The sequence below is a fragment of the Zootoca vivipara genome, chromosome 5, assembly GCF_963506605.1.
Source record: "Zootoca vivipara chromosome 5, rZooViv1.1, whole genome shotgun sequence".
Classification (NCBI taxonomy): Eukaryota; Metazoa; Chordata; class Lepidosauria; order Squamata; family Lacertidae; genus Zootoca; species Zootoca vivipara.
Genome location: NC_083280.1, coordinates 75397495 through 75414560, shown reverse-complemented (window position 1 = coordinate 75414560; position 17066 = coordinate 75397495). Strand labels below are relative to the sequence as shown.

The window sequence follows — 17066 nt, the reverse complement described above, 5'->3', positions numbered from 1 at the left end:
GTTTGCCTATGCCTGCACTAATCTTTGTTCTGTGAGCAGCCACATGGGCCACAGAGAACACATTCATGCACTCTTAGATCTACATACCTCCAAAGATGCTCTCTTGGGAAATGAGTGCGCCAAACTCCCTTATTCTCACTTTGAATTGAGGTTTTTCCGGAAGCTAATGCAAATAATACTGGTGGCCGTGGAAGCTAAAGCCAACATTAGCAGACTGCTTGCTGTGTCACCTCTGGAAAATCGAGCTTTAAATTCTGTACAAAGTTGTTATTTGCATTCCAGTGCTTAAAGATGAGTACCTAATCTGTCTTGTCCTTCGAAAATGTTTTCTTTTCCTGTTGCTTTAACTGAGAACAAAACAAATGCTGTTAAGATCTCTGCGCACTTTAAAAGCAAATCCTGCTCCCTAAAAGAAACCCCTCTCGTCTTTACAGCACCACAGACAGGCTCCTTTCAGATTCCGAGCTGAGTGGCTCAGAGAACCCAGTGGCTGATAAAAAGGCTCCTGGAAGTGAACGAGCAGCTGAGAGGGCAGCAGCAGCCCAGCAGAATTCTGAAAGAGCGCGCCTTGCCCCACAGTCGTCATATGTGAATATGCAGGTACTGAGCAGATGGTGGCTTAAGCCTGAATTATGGTGAGAACCTGGAAGTGGCCAGATCTGGACTCCAATTACTCTGGCTCCTTCAGCCCTTCTCTCTCTCTCTCTCTCTCTCTCTCTCTCTCTCTCTCTCTCTCTCTCTCTCTCTCTGTGTGTGTGTGTGTGTGAGAGAGAGAGAGAGAGAGAGAGAGAGAGAGAGAGAGAGAGAGAGCCTTCTTAAAATGCACATGATTAAAATTCCACCCTAAGAAGGATTCTGCATGTGCCAGTCTGCATATGCCTGGTCCATAATTGCAAAAAGATGTCCCATTATGAATATGGCAGGAAAAAGCAGGCAGCCAATCTACCCCAAGGGGGTTAGAGCTCACACTGTGGTAACTTGGTGACTGAACTTTGTGACCAAAGCAAAACTCGGCATGCAGAAGTTTTTCAGCGCTCCTGCAGAAGCAATCACATGGCGAATAAGTAATTTTTTATTTAGATCAGAGAACCAAATGCTTAACACTCCAAATACCTTGGAGAAAGGGGCCGTGTTTGAAAATAGTAGATTGGGTGAAGGTTTAGGAATAACTACGAGGCTATTTACAGCCCTAATTAGCTGGTTTTAAGTAAAAGTTTTAAGTATATCAAATGTTAATTGGACTTGCTGGCACATTGTTGTTCAGTGCTTAGTGTTCCCCCTAGACAAACTTATGGACCGTGATCAAAATCTTTGTGGCTTGGAGAGCAGAGTACTGGCATGACATTTAGTGAGAGCAGTGATTAAGCTGCCTTCTGTGTGTTTCATTTTTAGGCATTTGACTATGAACAGAAGAAGCTATTAGCAACCAAAGGTATGTGGGACAACTGTGACTTGAAGCATATATATATATCTGTTTGGTAGATGAACAATGAAAGGGTTCATGCTTCCCTCCCCTCCTTTTTTTTTTTTAAAAAAGGAACAGTCCCCTGCTGCTCTGAGATTTGGCTGGGTTGGTTGCTCAAATCGAGAAGCTGTATCGTAGACAACATGTTTTGCAATCCAAACTTCTCTGTGTATAAAAAACTCTGGTTCTACTGTTACAGTGTGGGAGAACACTGTAAACTTGGAACTTCTTGGTCCATAATAAACTTGTCTTGGGGCAGGTGGTTGGAAAGGATGGCCCACTCATGTTTCATTGGGAACTTTGTTTTCAAGAAACACAGCAGGCCTCATCTGCTACTGCACCATTTTCCTCTTGTATAATCATGCTTAGTGTGTGTCCCGTTTTTACAGCAACTTGGAGGGAGGGGATTGCCTACCGGCTGCACACCCTGTAAACACAGGGGAAGGGTTGGGGATTCAATGCCTCCCATATTTCTAAGCATAAGTGACCGCAGTTGGCATGGCTGCTGCGTGCATACATTAATATCCCATATATTAATATATATTAATATAAAATATATGTGGAAGGATCAGAGAAGTCATTGGCAAGTGGGATCTGCAACACTGTGTTCCATCATGGAGGCTTGGGACTCACCTCAGTTCTCCATTTCTCTTTTCCAAACAGCCTCCCTCTTTCTTATGGCATACTTTATATGCCAGAACTTCTCTATAAGGAATGAGATGTGCGTGCATGTATGTACAAATGCCTGCAGCGCACATTATTATACCTAAGATACTTACCTTGTGTGTGTTATAGTAACTCCATGGTTTCTCCTCACACGTACAGAATCATAAGCCCCTATCATCACACCATCTCAGTATATGTGGAGGGAAGCAAAGGCAGGGGCGGAGGGAGACAGCACGACACACAGGGCGCAAATTGCCATGCATCCGCGGGGCGCAGCGTCGCTACGTAACGATGCATGCATGTTATGTAATGATGCATGCGTCGTTACGTAGCGCCGGATCCAGCGCGTGTGCAGTCAGCACGGGGTCACGGTGACATCACCGTGACCATCGTGCTGACTGCGCACATGCTAGATCCGGCACTTGCGCAGTCCGATTGGGGTGCCACTGGCCTGCGGCAGCTCCACAGAGCGCCGCTCGCGCATGGTGAGCAGTTAAGAGGTGCCGAGCGCGTGTGGAACATCGTGGAGCTGCCGCACGCCAGCGGCACACTGAACGGACTGCGCATTTGTGGACGGAGGCAAGGGGTGGGCAAGGGAGGCAGAGTGTCACCCCCCCCCCGGCGTCGCTCGGGGCGGACCGCCCCCACCCCCCGCTTGCTCCGCCCCTGAGCAAAGGTTAAGAGCAACCTGTTTTGCGGGTTTCTATGAGCTATCATTTTGGCCGAAAGACGCCATTTTTATCCAAAAAACGTACATTGTTCATGCTTACGGGTAGGCTGTCTTTTGTTTTCTTTAAGCTATGTTAAAGAAGCCAGTTGTTACGGAGGTGAGGACACCGACAAACACCTGGAGCGGCCTTGGGTTCTCCAAATCAATGCCAGCTGAAACAATCAAGGAATTGAGAAGAGCTAACCACGTGTCATATAAACCATCCATGTCGACAACTTATGAGGTATGCAAAAACTGCAAGCATGAGTTTTACTATGCGTGCAAGAAACTGGGGCCGCTCACCTGAATTTTGAACATAAGTACCGATTTGCAGCGAATTTCAAGCTCCAAGATCTTAAGAAGGTGCAACGCAGCATGTTTTTTGACTTCTCTAGGTTTAACTCTTCATTGATTTATGGAGTCCCTGTTCTTTAAAAACAGGTTCAGCATAGTCTGTACATCGAGCAAAGAACTAGAGAAATGTGGTCCTGTTGATGTTAAAAGGGTAAAAATAGTCACATGGGATCAATCCAAGGCTGTAGCTCCATGGCAGATGCCCCAGTGTAGTCGGTGGCGATCACCTGTGTTTTTTTGTACAAGTGTCTGCAAAGCAAAAGTATCTTCATTTCTAGCTTGAATGAATAATCATAATGGCCTGTTTTCTAGAATGCAGCCGCAACTAATTGCAGGCTTCACAAGGACTTAAAACTTGTATTTGTGGCTTTCACAGTAAGACACATGAGATAATTACTGAAGGTTCAAGGCCTATGAATTCTAAAGTAACAAAAGCCGGGTGTGTGGATTCTGCCTGTTGGCAACTGGATCCCAGCATGGACATGGTTCATGCCACAAGGTTAAGTTACGTGGCAAGTGCAATGCAGATTCCCACAAGGAATCATTTTGCAGTGGCTTCTCGATGAAGGAAGAGGGGATTGTAGTGTCATGATCTACTGTGGCTTCCTGGTAGCAGAGCTGTGGTACTCTTGGTTGACAAGGAGGGATGAGAAAGCAAGAGTAATCATGCAGTTCCCCTGCTCAACATTTCAAGGTCTTCTGCATTGTGCTCCTCCTACAGCAAATTTCCACTGTGCTAACACTGCAAAACACTCAACTTTTTAAAGGAGCATCTCTTTAGATAGGATGCCAGATCTTTACCAACGCCAAATGTATCTGGGTTTTGCTGCCATTTGAATTTTCTGGGGAGTGGGGTGCGAGGGATTCCCCCATGACAGTATTAACAATGGCAGGGTGGAAAGTCTACTGTTCAGATGTCTAACTGATAGGTGGAAAACACCCATAGCAGAAACTGCGCTTTCTGTTTTGCAAAGTCAAAACATTGCATTAAATGAGATACAGGCTTTTTTTGTGAACCATCTTCACATCTTATGAATAGGATGTAAATGATAAAAATTGATTTTCCTTAGGAACAGGTTTAGTTTGGCGCATGCTGTTCCTCGTATATACTTTTAGCAGATAAATGTTGTCTAGTGTGTTTCACATTATCTTCCAGCCATTTTACTTGTCTCCCTTTTTCACAGGAGTTTATTAGGAGACTAAAAATGTTTTCTGTCCATGAGTCACTTGGCTGTAGCCCAGAAGCAAACCACAGCCTGGGTTCCTTGTTCTGTAAACTATTTCTTCAGAGACTCCACTGCTCATTGTTTTGCTTTGCTTGAGACATGTGGGCAAAATAAAAACCATGGATCCCTTTGTTTTCCTGCTTATACTGGGCTGTTTTCAGAACTTCCATCGGTATTAGAAAGCACTTCTGTCACGGTACCTTACACCATTGATTCCAAAATGATTAGCCAGGAGTTAACCAGTGAGCTCTGGGAATGTGTGGGCGTGGTCACAAAGTCTCCAATGGGTCACATGACAATCTCAGTGTGGTGAGGAGCATTCCAGGTCATGGTTAAAGACTGACCCTGTGAAGGCACTGTTGCATTAGGATGGGGCCATTTTCTTTTTTAAAAAGAGATTCACAAGTTTGCTTGTGATATGGGTCATGAGTTTCTTTCGCTAAAACCAAAGTTATTGAGATGTCTCTTACAAAAAATGGGAGCAAGCCCAATAAATAGGAAGGGTAGAGTTGAAAAGGGTGCAAAGCATATTACTGTGCAACCATGTCAGTGATTGATGTGTGCTTCAGTAATTTGCTACTGCCAAAATGAATGAGTAGGTGGCACTACCTTGGCTTATTGCATAACTATTGTTGCTTTTTTTATTAATTTGATTTATATACCACCCTTTATCCAAAGATCCCAGGGCAGTATGCAACATAAAGAACATAATTTATGCAGCATAATAACAAAAACATAACATGCAGCATGCTAATAAAATCATAACAACAGCCCCTTGGACACCCCCCCCCACACACATTTAACCAACCATGGCTGAAGGCCCGGGTAAAGAGGGATGTTTTCACCTGGTGCCTAAAGACATGTAATGAAGGTGCCAGGCAAGCCTCTCTGGGGAGAGCATTCCACAGATGCGGAGCCACCACAAAAGTCCTGTTTTTGTGTTGTCACCCTCCAAAGCTCTCAGGGAGGTGGGGCATAGAGAAGGGCCTCAGATAACAAGCACACAGGGTCCAGGTCAGTTTGTATGGGGAGAGATGGTCCTTAAGGTATTGAGGTCCTGAGCTGAGTAAGGTAGTGTGTCCTCCATACGTGCCAGAGAGTACAGAATCCTGTTGGTTGCAAGCTTTTTTTGTATTTAATAAGACCCCAGAGCCCAAAGTAAGTACTCAGCAATATATCCTTGTGCAGTGAACTGCACCCCTTCAGGCCTGGGTGTTCTTCCATGTCAAGAAATGCTCATCTATCACCTTTCAGAGGTTGATAGTTTACACTTCTCCTTGATGTGTAATTATTCTGTATAGTGGAATTTTATTTTTTAGAACTTGGAAATGTAGAGAAATATGTCATTCTGTTCCTCTAGTGAGAAATGGGATTAAACAAGAAAGGGTGTGCTCCATTCTCTCTTTTTTCTCTTCCTCCTCTCTTTATCTCTGCCTATTCCACATGTTCACCTTCCTAGGGTGGCTCCCCTACAGGGGTGCTCTCCTATAAAGAAAAGAAAAAAGTCATTTCAGGGTGACCATTCTTTAAGGTTTATAAGGAGCCTTCTCCCAGTTTTCAGGTTATGCTTATTCCTTCTTATCTTTCTTGCAGGGTTCATCAATGTCTCTCTCACGATCCAACAGCCGGGAACATCTAGGAAGTGGTAGCGACTCTGATAACTGGAGAGATCACAATGGCATTGGCCCAGCAGCCCCTGGTGACTTTGTTTCTTCCATTGGCAGCCCTAAAAGGAAACAAAACAAATCAAGTAATGATTTTCTGCTTTATTTTTTATTTTTTAAACTTGAGCATGAGTTTTGTCATGCACTAGCGTTGGCTTGGCTAAAATTTTGTCCTAAGTCTAGTGGAAGCAAAGTTGGTTGTTTAGTTCAGCCTGTTAATTGCAAGTGTTAAAATCCTAGGACAGAGTTAGAAACTGGGTGTGTGGTGGTGGGGACAGCTTGCTGAAAGACGCTGCACTGAATCATGGGTCTCCCCTTTGACTCTGTAATGTGTGAATCAACTTCATGGCCTGATGTCACCATATTGAGTGTTGCCATATTTCCAACACCACATCATTTGCTACTGCTGCTAACATGAGCAAATGCTCAGTGTCACAGCATTTAGGATGCTGTGTAAGTTGAAGCACAAAAATCAAGGGGGGGGGTGGCTTAATGCAAGGCTGCCCTATTCAGGAGCAGCCCCACATGTAGTTTCAATCTTTGACTTTCTTTCATAGCACTTCAGGGAAAATATTATGGCTTGATCATTTGCCTTTGGGTGGGCTGGGTTTAAAGTCTACCTGTCACAGTGGCTTATGCACAGTTTAAGTAGTTCAGTGGGATATGTTTTAAAAGTGAAATGCAAACTGTTTGGAAACTCAAAGGTACTTCCTCTCTGAACTTCCAGCTGAACATTATCTCAGCAGCAGCAATTACATGGACTGCATCTCCTCGCTGACAGGAAGCAATGGCTGTAACTTGAACAGCCTATTTAAGGGATCTGACCTGCCTGAGCTGTTCAGCAAACTGGGTTTGGGCAAATACACAGACATATTCCAGCAACAAGAGGTCAGTGTCTGGAAAAGGCATTTTTTTGTTGTTGTTCCTGCTAGAGTGTTTTGATTACTTTCCAAACTAAATCGCTCAATTGCTACCATCTGCTGTGCTTTCATTTACTATTCTGTGAAGACCACATATTCATTCCTTGAATGTAGGAATAGCTAGCTTCAAACCTCAAGTGTTTTCAAAGCACTGTGCTGAGAGAAGCAACTCTGGTTTCCAGTGTTTGCAAGCATATGTGGATGCATGCTGTGTAGTGCATTCACATACAACTAGCTGTATGAGTGTTCCATGAGTGACACCATGCGTCAGTGGCTTGTGACACAGCTACATAAGAAACAGGAGAGCATCTGGCCCTGCCTGTTGTCATCAGGCCTTTGCCTCTTCTGCAGCATAGTGCTGCCTGCTTCCCAGCTCAACATACTAAAGCATGGGTAGCTAACATGATACATGGGTAGCTAACATGTTGGACTATATAGGTCTCGTGATCCTGGAACACTGACCATGCTGGCTATCAGTGATGGTTATTGAAAAATGTAAGCTTTTATCCCTGGGCATCGTTTGAACAAGGCACAGAATTCAGCTCTCATTGGAGCAAAACTTTGATTGCCTGGACACAAATCTGATATTTTGTGGCATGGCTTACACAAAACCTCGGTAAAGCCACTGGTCTCCTTTGAAAGGAAAGGCAGGATATATTGATGATGATGATAATAATTTATTTGTGTCCCACCCATCTGACTGGGTTGTCCCAGCCACTCTGGGCGGCTTCCAACACATATATAATAACATTAAAAAAAATCAAACCCTATACTGTACTGGACTGCCTTCAGATGTCTTCTAAAGGTTATATAGTTACTTAACTCCTTCACATCTGATGGGAGGGTGTTCCACAGGGTGGGTGCCACTACCGAGAAAGCCCCTCTGCCTGGTTCCTGGTAGCTTCACTTCTCACAGGGAGGGAACCACCAGAAGGCCCTCAGTGCTTGATCTCAGTGTCCAGGTTGAACGATGGGGGTGGAGACTCTCCTTCAGGTATACAGGGCTGAGGGTTTTTAGTGCTTTAAAGGTCAGCACCAACACTTCGAATTGTACCCAGAAACTATGATGTTATCAAGTGTACCCTGGAGTGGCAGTACCTAATCCTGTGGGCTTGTCTTCTGACATACTGAGTTACACAAAGAGTGGGCCACCTTCAGCTCAGGTACATTGGCCACACTCACATACCAAATTCTACCTTACTAAAACCAGGATATTTGTGAGCTGCTTTGCTCATGCTTTGCCCACTCCACTCCCTTCATGAAAGCAGGGAAACAAACTAGGAAGCTGCAGTTAACGATAGCTTCCTGTTACATGCAAACTGAGAAACAGTGGTCAGTGGCTTCCATAAAAGCCTGGATATGAAACTGTGACTTAAACTTGACATATGATTCTGGCTTGTTTGGAATCCATTAACCACAGTTCTCAGTTTGCACATAATAAACTAGGGTTAACTGTGTATTTCTGGCTTGCTTCCCCATCACACAAAAGAAGTGAAGCGGGAGCCAAGAGACTGCATGTGAGCATCCAAATCTTTAGCATCTCCTGGCTTGTTAAACTAGAATTTGATTGTGCCATCTGTCTACCAGCCTGCCCTCATCCACTCAGTATTGCTACTGGCCTTCTTTCTTATTTTTGTAGTAGACTCTTGCAAAGAGGCATGCCATCTGGTGGTATAGATCTGATGGCTTACCATCTGAAAATTATGAAGTTCACATGTCTTTGAGAATGTACAGGCTTTTTTAGCTTGGTGCAGCACAACAGCTAACTTGGCATTTCAGAAACTGGGCTCATGGTTAGGGATTCACATTCTTAACTATTACCTGTAACCACAGGACAAAGCTTGCTTTACAAATCCTGGTTAAAGAGGAGAAGTCTTAACTGTGATCCCAGGCAACACACTAAGCCCAAGCTACTGTGCTGCACTAATCAAAGAAGCCCATCAAGAAGCAAAGAGGATGCCTGTTTCTCTCCAGGAGTCAGCATGTTCACATGGACACTGTAAGTCGTACACTGACTTGCTGTGCTGTGTGAACCAGGCCATTGTTTTGTTTTGTTTTTTTCTGGGACAGGCATTTGTAATGCATGTAAGACGGAATTTTGGTAAGTGGAGATTTCACACCCTCATTAACAAACTAGAATTGAGCAAGAGTTCATTTAAAGGTTGCATGGAAACTCCTGTAAAACAGACACTGCATTATTTAGTTACAGAAATCAGGCACAGATGCATTGGCATCTTAAAGATTTAGCATTGCATTAAAAGGAATTTCTGTAAGGACCTTATGAAATTGGATGGACAAATCCATCCAGTCCAGCAGCACCATTGCTGATCAGCAGGTAGGCTTGAATTGAGACAGAGTGTTTCCTTGCCCAGCTACATCTCATTTGTTGGTTGTTGTTTTTTCTCAATCTGGGAATGTGTGGATAGGGTGGAAACGGTGTTGAGGTCGTTCAGCTCTTAGCCCGTTTCTCGTCTTTGAGGTCTTGACTTACACACGCTTCTAATAGTACTGTTCCCATCTCCTCTGTGGTTGCTCCCATGATGCTGGAACAGAGGGTAGCCAATGTGGTTCCCTCCAGATGTTTTGCACCACCACTCCTATCGGCCATAGCCAATATGGTCAATGATCAGGAATGACGGGAGTTGTGGTTCACAACATCTGGAGCGCACCATGTTTGCTTCCCTGCACTAGACGTAAACAGAAACTGATCCACTTGCATATTGGTTAAAGCCCACAAACAGTGCTTGGGCACTATGGGTACGTATTAAAGCACCCTTTTCACCTGCTTCTCTATGAAGAAAAACTTTGGCAATGGGACATTTCTATAATCTTTTCTTCTTCATGGTTGTAAATCATACTTTCATTATATATGTGTAATTACCTAGGAGTGAGTGCCATTGGATTTGATGGGGTTAACTTCTGAGTAGGCATAGCATAGGATTACCCTATGCTGCTCTTGCTCAGTTTTCTCTTTGGATGATAAAAATAAAGTTCTTCGGGGAAGTTATCTATACTAGTCCCTTTAGTATGCATTTTGAATCTTTACTGTGAGACTTCTGTATCTTGAATTACTAGGGTATACATTTTGTATTTTCTCCAGATTGATCTTCAGACGTTCCTCACTCTCACAGATCAGGATCTGAAAGAGCTCGGAATTACTACTTTTGGTGCACGAAGGAAAATGCTGCTTGCAATTTCAGGTAAAGAAAAATGCACTGTTTGTGCATATAAGGGCCCTTTGTTTTTCCTATCTTCCTTGCTTGGTTGAGTTGTTACATCTTAAGAATCCGATATGAATTTCACCCTCCTTGACGTGTATGGATTTAATCTGCATTTGTTTATCAAACACTATAAACTTTTTTTTAAAAAAAATAAATCCCTATTTAGCTGCTATTTTTTTTTAATGAACCCTTTTCTTTTCTTCCCCCGCTCCCGCCCCTCATATGCGCAGAACTGAATAAAAACCGAAGAAAACTGTTTGACCCCTCCAATGTCCGCGCCTCGTTCCTGGAAGGCGGCGCTAGTGGAAGACTGCCGCGTCAGTTTCATTCGGACATTGCTAGTGTGAGTGGCCGCTGGTAGCAGTAATTCGAGGCTCTCACAGTTGACTGCACAAATGGACATGGCAATCCTGTGGACAGACATCACTGCACACGACCCCCTGCACTTTGGGAATTTAGGTACCAAGGACCAAAGCCTTCTGCACAAATACCTGTGCCAAAAAGAAAGGAAGAGAACACTTGTCTCTTTCTGAACACCAAATGTGGATTATGTTTTACTCATGTAGATTGGACAGAATTTGCAATAATGATAATATAGGGTTCTTTGTTTAGTATTTTATTACTTATAATAACTATATTGTATGCACTGAAATTTTTTTTTTTTACTTATTTGAATGGAGAGTGAAGGGCTGGGATGCCAGAGGGGCATAGCATGTGGTTTTTATCAAGAAGGTATTTCTGGTACTGCTTAATGATTAATTGAGGTCTTTCTGCACTTTACATGTTCTGATTGCTTGTCCTGTGGAAATTTCATTGTTTTCCTCTTTAATTTCCATGGGGAAAAAATATTGTATTGGCACTTATCAACGTTTGCCAGGTATGTTCCCACATTAGATGAAATTCTTTTGCCATAAACCATACTAGCAAATCAAATTTTGGTTATTTCCCCCCCTTAAACAACTGTAGAGCAGTCATCAACAATCAGGTCTCTTAGCGTTGGACTCAACCTTCTTTTCGCTTTTGGGAGGCATTCGAAGAATCCTCACAGTTCAGCTTGTGCACTGTAAAAGATGCAATGAAAGACCAAAATGAACCTTATTGCCATCAGTTATCCCTATTTAGCTGCTGCCTGTAATGCTAAAACTGATTTTAATGGTCGTCTCAAAGCAAAGGACTATTTTAGTATATACTGCCACTAAAGGACACTTTATTTATAGGAAACGTCTTATTTTTTAAGAATCTGTACACTTTACAGTGCATAAGAAATTAAACGGATCTCCTAAAAAGTTTTTGGTAGAGGATGGAAGGCAATTCATCATGCCAGAACTCTGGGCAATTGTTCATTTAAGGAGAGCATTAATTTCATTTGACAAGACAGCACTGTTGCATTTATTTCAAGAATATTGCTTTCATTGACTCTTCATTCAGCAATAGATCAACATAAGTCAAATAGCTGCAATGACATCTGTTTTATTGGTTGATTTAAGTTAGTGATTGTCAGCTATGGAGTTTTGAGATGAGCTATTTCCGAAAATCCATACTGACATGTCACCAGAAAGAGTCTGTGTTGTGCATGGACAGAGCTAACAGTTGTGTTCTTTTACTGTGAAAGGTCAAGAAATCTGGTTATACTATTTCTGTCTTTTTGCAAATGACTAGGTATAAATTTATGAAGTGAAGGATAGGATGAAGTGCCTCTCGGCGATGCAATACGATGTTTCCAAACATGAATTTATCGAAAGAAGGAAAACATTCCCATAGAAAAAATTGTGAACTTACTTGTACTGTAATTTCTTATTTATGTACAATGTACAAACCCTTTAAGGTGGTTGCAAACCACTCTTAACGAAGGCATTAGATTTAACCAATTACCGTAGCTGTTTTTTATATATATGCAAAACAGGGGTGAGAAATAGTTTTGACACTTTCTGTGGATAATTATTTTCTATGGCGAAGAAAAAAACACAAACACACATAAAGGAAATCTTTAATGGTAGATAATGCAGTTGTCATCTGCTACCCACCGGCATTCGTTCTAACCCTATCCAGCTTCTCACTGCAACTCAAATAGCTGCTGATCTTTCTCCAGTGTTTGAAAAAGCATGGGCCAGATTAGTGCATGCTCAACTGCAGTTGCCTTTTCCTGTGTGTTGCCTTACGTATTATCCTGGAAATCAGCTAGTCCTGCCTCAAAACTTACATACTTCTGTTCACACTGTAATATAGAGATCCTGATACTTAAACTATCTTCTTCATCATGAATATGCCATTTGGTATGAGTCTCCTCATGTGTAGAATTAAGCACTTAGTAGTTCAGGAATTCAGCTTGTCCATGGAAATGATTTTACCAAAATTTAAAACTAACTTGGTTTAATCTGTACCAGAGTTAATTCAGACTAGGATGAGCACCTATCTGCCAGTCTCTTTCGGCTGCCGTTGCACCCCCCCCCCTCGCCTTTAAGGCATTCTTCTCCCACAGATCTGTGCATAGTTTTTTCCAGTTTGTACTTAAATGCCATGTGTGTTATGACAGTATTATACCTGGAAGATGCATTTAAGCTGCTGTGGTCTATGCTGAAGTGAAGATTTCCCCAGATATAAGAACGATAGGGCTGCACACTCACACCCAACACACACACACACACAAACTCCACACTGGAAGGACAACTTTCTCACTCCTTTTGATTCCACAAAAGGGATATATGGCAATGCAATGTTCAGTATTGTCAATATTGTATTATGCACAAAAAGATATTGAAACGTTAGTTTTAAATTTTGTGCCTTTATAGCGACCAGTTATCTGTAAATATAGAGCAGATACAGATTGTATTTTGGGAGGGAAGGGGTCCTTTTTAGTGATTTTTTTTTAAAGAATAAATAAATGAAAGATGGAATTAAAGGTTCAAAAATGGGAATTTTCCAAACTAATCAAATGTTACATGAAAGAATAAATTTATATAATCCCCTTGTTACACTGCCTATGAAATGTAGTCTGTCGTCTTTTACACACATTTATTCCAGAGGTGATTTCATGTTCTCTTAACATGGAATGGTTGCTCCCAAAGTCAGAACAAATACATGCTTGTTATTTTCTCTGTAATGCTAGGCCCTGTTAGGACTAACCTAAACTGGGCATTGTTAACAGGCACAGTTACTAAAGAATGCTGATCATGCTTCTGAAGTGAAGGGGCACATCATGTGAGTAATAGTCAAGTCATCCTTCTTTTTCTTTACGGTTGACAAGAAAAGGTTACAAATGCAGATTGCCCATGAGCTACTGGTCTTTACGGGTGCAATCTATATGTTCAGAAACTGTGTGTGGTGCACACTGAGAACACAGTGCTTCAAAGTGCTGTTTGAGGGATTGCATGGTCCCAAATGCACCCTGTCCCCCCTGTCAATTATTCCGTTGTCATGGGAGCAGAGTTCAGACTAGTCTCAGACCCAGTGTGCTAACTTTCAGTAGGCAGCCTTTGAAATGGGGAAGCATTCAAGTTTAATATCCACTACAAAGGCCCATAACCAGAGATTCTATGCTGAGGAGTGGGTCTACAGATGCTTTGATATGAGCATGATGTGAAACAGCCAAGTCTGTTTATAACGTTACATTTGATGTTTAGAGTTGTTGAATAAAAATATTGCTTTTAATCAAATTAAAATGGAAGTTTATGTATACCCAGTGATTTGCAGCTACTTGTTTCTTGCTGAGCAATTGATCTCTTTTTTTAAGTGCTTGCATGTTTGTTTTTTGCTATTTCCACAAGGAAAAGGGCTAGAGACTTTTCTGACGGAAGCTGGAAATTCAGTGAACATGCCTTGTCTAGCATTAAGGAGGATGGGCTTCTGAAACAGTATAATTCCCAGAAGGTTGTACAGTACCACATATTTGTTCGTTTTCCTGAATGTGGAGATTACTTCTCATTTGATTAAGAGAAGGCTTTAAACTCAATTACTGGCAATACCCAAGTTAAAGGGGGCTTGGCATTACAATTCTGGACACCTTCAAAGTAGAAATACAGTTCTGCAGACCATGTTGCCCTTTAAACATTGGTCTTTGCAACAGTTCATTGTCAGCTGTGTGTACCAGAAACAACTGTTGCCACTTGAAGCATCCTGTTTGTGTGGACTAGATGAGACAGGGCATCCTCATCCCTGCAAATAGTGCTATCTGATCTGATGGGAAGATGGGGGAAATGCAGAAATGTGTCTGGCTCCTCTCAGTGGAACAACATCCGCCCAGCTCTCCTGAAGATAAAAGAAGACCACTGTACCAGCAGTCATTCTTTCCAATGCATTTTGAGGTCATTTTAGCCAGAGAAAAACATTGTGGGCAAACTTGCCCATGCTTATCTCAAGCAGCTTTTTATTAGGGAACAAAAACATTTTCCCTCGAGAAAATGCATTGGGAACCCTAATCATGCATAGAGTAGTGTGGTGTAGTGAGAGCCAGTGTGGTGTAGTGGTTAAGAGCGGTAGACTTGTAATCTGGGGAACCGGGTTCGCGTCTCCGCTCCTCCACATGCAGCTGCCTGGGTGACATTGGGTTAGTCACACTTCTCTGAATTCTCTCAGCCCCACCCACCTCACAGGGTGTCTGTTGTGGGGGAGGGGGGGAAGGAGACTGTTAGCTGCTTTGAGACTCCTTCGGGTAGTGATAAAGCGGGATATCAAATGCAAACTCTTCTTCTTCTCCTCCTCCTCCTCCTCCTCCTCCACATTTTTCTGTAGTTGTGATGGATCCTCTCCTTGTGTCTTCCAGCTCCCCTTCTGCAGTCATGGGATGGCAAGAGCTTCAACTTGCAATAAAAGCATTATAAGCATAGCTGCCAAGTACCCCGTTTTCCCCAGGAAACCCCCATATTTTCTTACCGTTTCCCGCTGGTGTTCCGAATGGCAAAATACCCCGTATTCCCCCGGATTATGGAGCTCCTGCCGGCGGCACTGGAAGTCGCTTCTACGCACTTCCAGACATGCGTAGAAGTGACTTCCGATGCCGCTGTTCCCATTTCCAAAATGTCTGCAGTGCCAGAAGTTGCTTCTACACACTTCAAGACATGTGTAGAAGTGACTTCTGGCACTGCAGACATTTTGGAAATGGGCACAGCGGCATCGGAAGTCGCTTCTACGCATGTTTGGAAGTGTGTAGAAGTGACTTCCGGTGCCGCGGCGGTAACAATCAACTGTTTCAGCTTAGAGCTGATACTTCTGTCTTCCTACTTGGAGACTTCAAGCCTGCACTATGCACAGAGTCTTCTTAACACGCACTGTTTCCATTGTCTTATGGAGCTCACTCTGTCGTCTCTCGCTTAGGAATTATTGCTAGAGAAATGTTTTGGCTCTCTCGAGAAATTAGGATGTCCTGATTTGTGCACATTTGCATTGATGCATTTTTATGAAACACCAATCTTTTCCATTGTTGCATGTGAGATAATCTGCTTTGGATATTCTTGGCCCTCTTGCTGATTAGCTGTCTGTCCCTCGACAAGGATGGTTTTGTGCAGCTACTTTTGAGCTATGCTTTCTGCATAATGCTTAGGCTTTGAGAATCCTAACAAGTGCATACTATATGTTCAAACATCAAAGCAAACTCTGGAAATAAGTTGAAAGGGGTGTCCTTGTATCTAGCTTGGTGGAACTGTAACCAATTTGCCAACTGTTGCTGACCATCTTGTAAATTAGAGTACTAACCAGAAAAGATTTATAGAAATCAATTTAAAATCCTGAAAAGTTGGGTTAAAAAGGGACGTAAAACCTGCAATGTAGAATAAGCAAGTGCGCATAGGTTTGTGAGTGAACCTGTCTTCGTTTTCGTTCTCAAGCTGCTTTTTCTGAGGTAGTTTCAGAACAGCATAGAATTGTGAATGTCAGTAGCACTTGCTCTCTGAAAAGGAAGGAACTTGACAGTACAGGAACAAAGGGAACTCACATCACATCACGATGGTGGATTTCAGCAGTTAACAGATAATGTTCTGTGGAGAGCAAAATGCATAGGTAAAAGGGAACTGCCAAGGTTCAGTGAAGCTCTTTAAAAGTTATCAGTGGTAGTTGCCCCCAAAGTGCTGCAGGCGACATGAAAACTAAAAAAAAAAAAGGAACTTCATTGAAAGAAAATATAATGAAGAATGGGCCTCACAGGGTGAGTATAAAAGAACAAGGAGGTCCAAATTGGGAATAGACTAGAAATAAATTACAGCTGTAGCAAGGGATGGCAGAATACTTCAGTGGTGATATTATGCTAAAAGTAAGAGTAGTGAAATAGTTATTGTGGAAGAGTAGTGAAACAGATATTGTGGAATCATTGCTCTTTTTGCTAAGAAGTGAAGATTTTGAAGGCTTGGAAAGAACTCTTCAAAAAGCCTCGTCCTGAGTCCATTCTTGCATCCCACAGCAATGGGGCTTCCATTAGGATCTTTACTGTGAAGCTTAATACAGGGTTGAGGACTCCCAACATTCCAGCCATTGTGGTCAGGGATGATGGGAGTTGTAGTCCAGCAATGTCTGGGGGGGGAGACCACGTTCCCCATCTCTGCCTTAATAGCAAGGCGTTGAATATCTCCCCACTATACACACACACCCTAGATGAAGTTGATGGGAAGCTCTCGGAGGCAAGGAAATTTTATGTGCTCACCAAGAGTTCAAAACACAAAGTAAAAGGTAAACAAAAACACACAAATCACTGTCAGGCTGTTTATATGCTTATCAAAGTTACATCATGGAAAAAGAAAAATGCCAGGAGGTCTTAAATGTTCTCAGAAGCATCTAGGTGGAAGAAGGTCCTACTGATGAGGCTGAGGCAGCTGACAAAGGCCATCACATGAGCCAGCTCTGTCATTTTTTTCAC

General features: G+C 42.6%; 1 protein-coding gene across 1 annotated transcript in view; it reads left to right on the top strand.

Annotated features, from left to right (window-relative positions):
* Positions 1-14834, top strand: part of BICC1 (BicC family RNA binding protein 1) — a 112371-nt gene extending 97537 nt beyond the window's left edge. The window contains exons 15-21 of the mRNA XM_035137506.2: positions 435-600; positions 1393-1432; positions 2930-3084; positions 6014-6170; positions 6812-6972; positions 10105-10204; positions 10456-14834. Coding sequence (XP_034993397.1) covers positions 435-600; positions 1393-1432; positions 2930-3084; positions 6014-6170; positions 6812-6972; positions 10105-10204; positions 10456-10586 — 910 coding nt within the window. The 3' untranslated portion in view covers positions 10587-14834. The remainder of the gene's footprint in view (positions 1-434; positions 601-1392; positions 1433-2929; positions 3085-6013; positions 6171-6811; positions 6973-10104; positions 10205-10455) is intronic.
* Positions 14835-17066: the final 2232 nt, after the last annotated feature.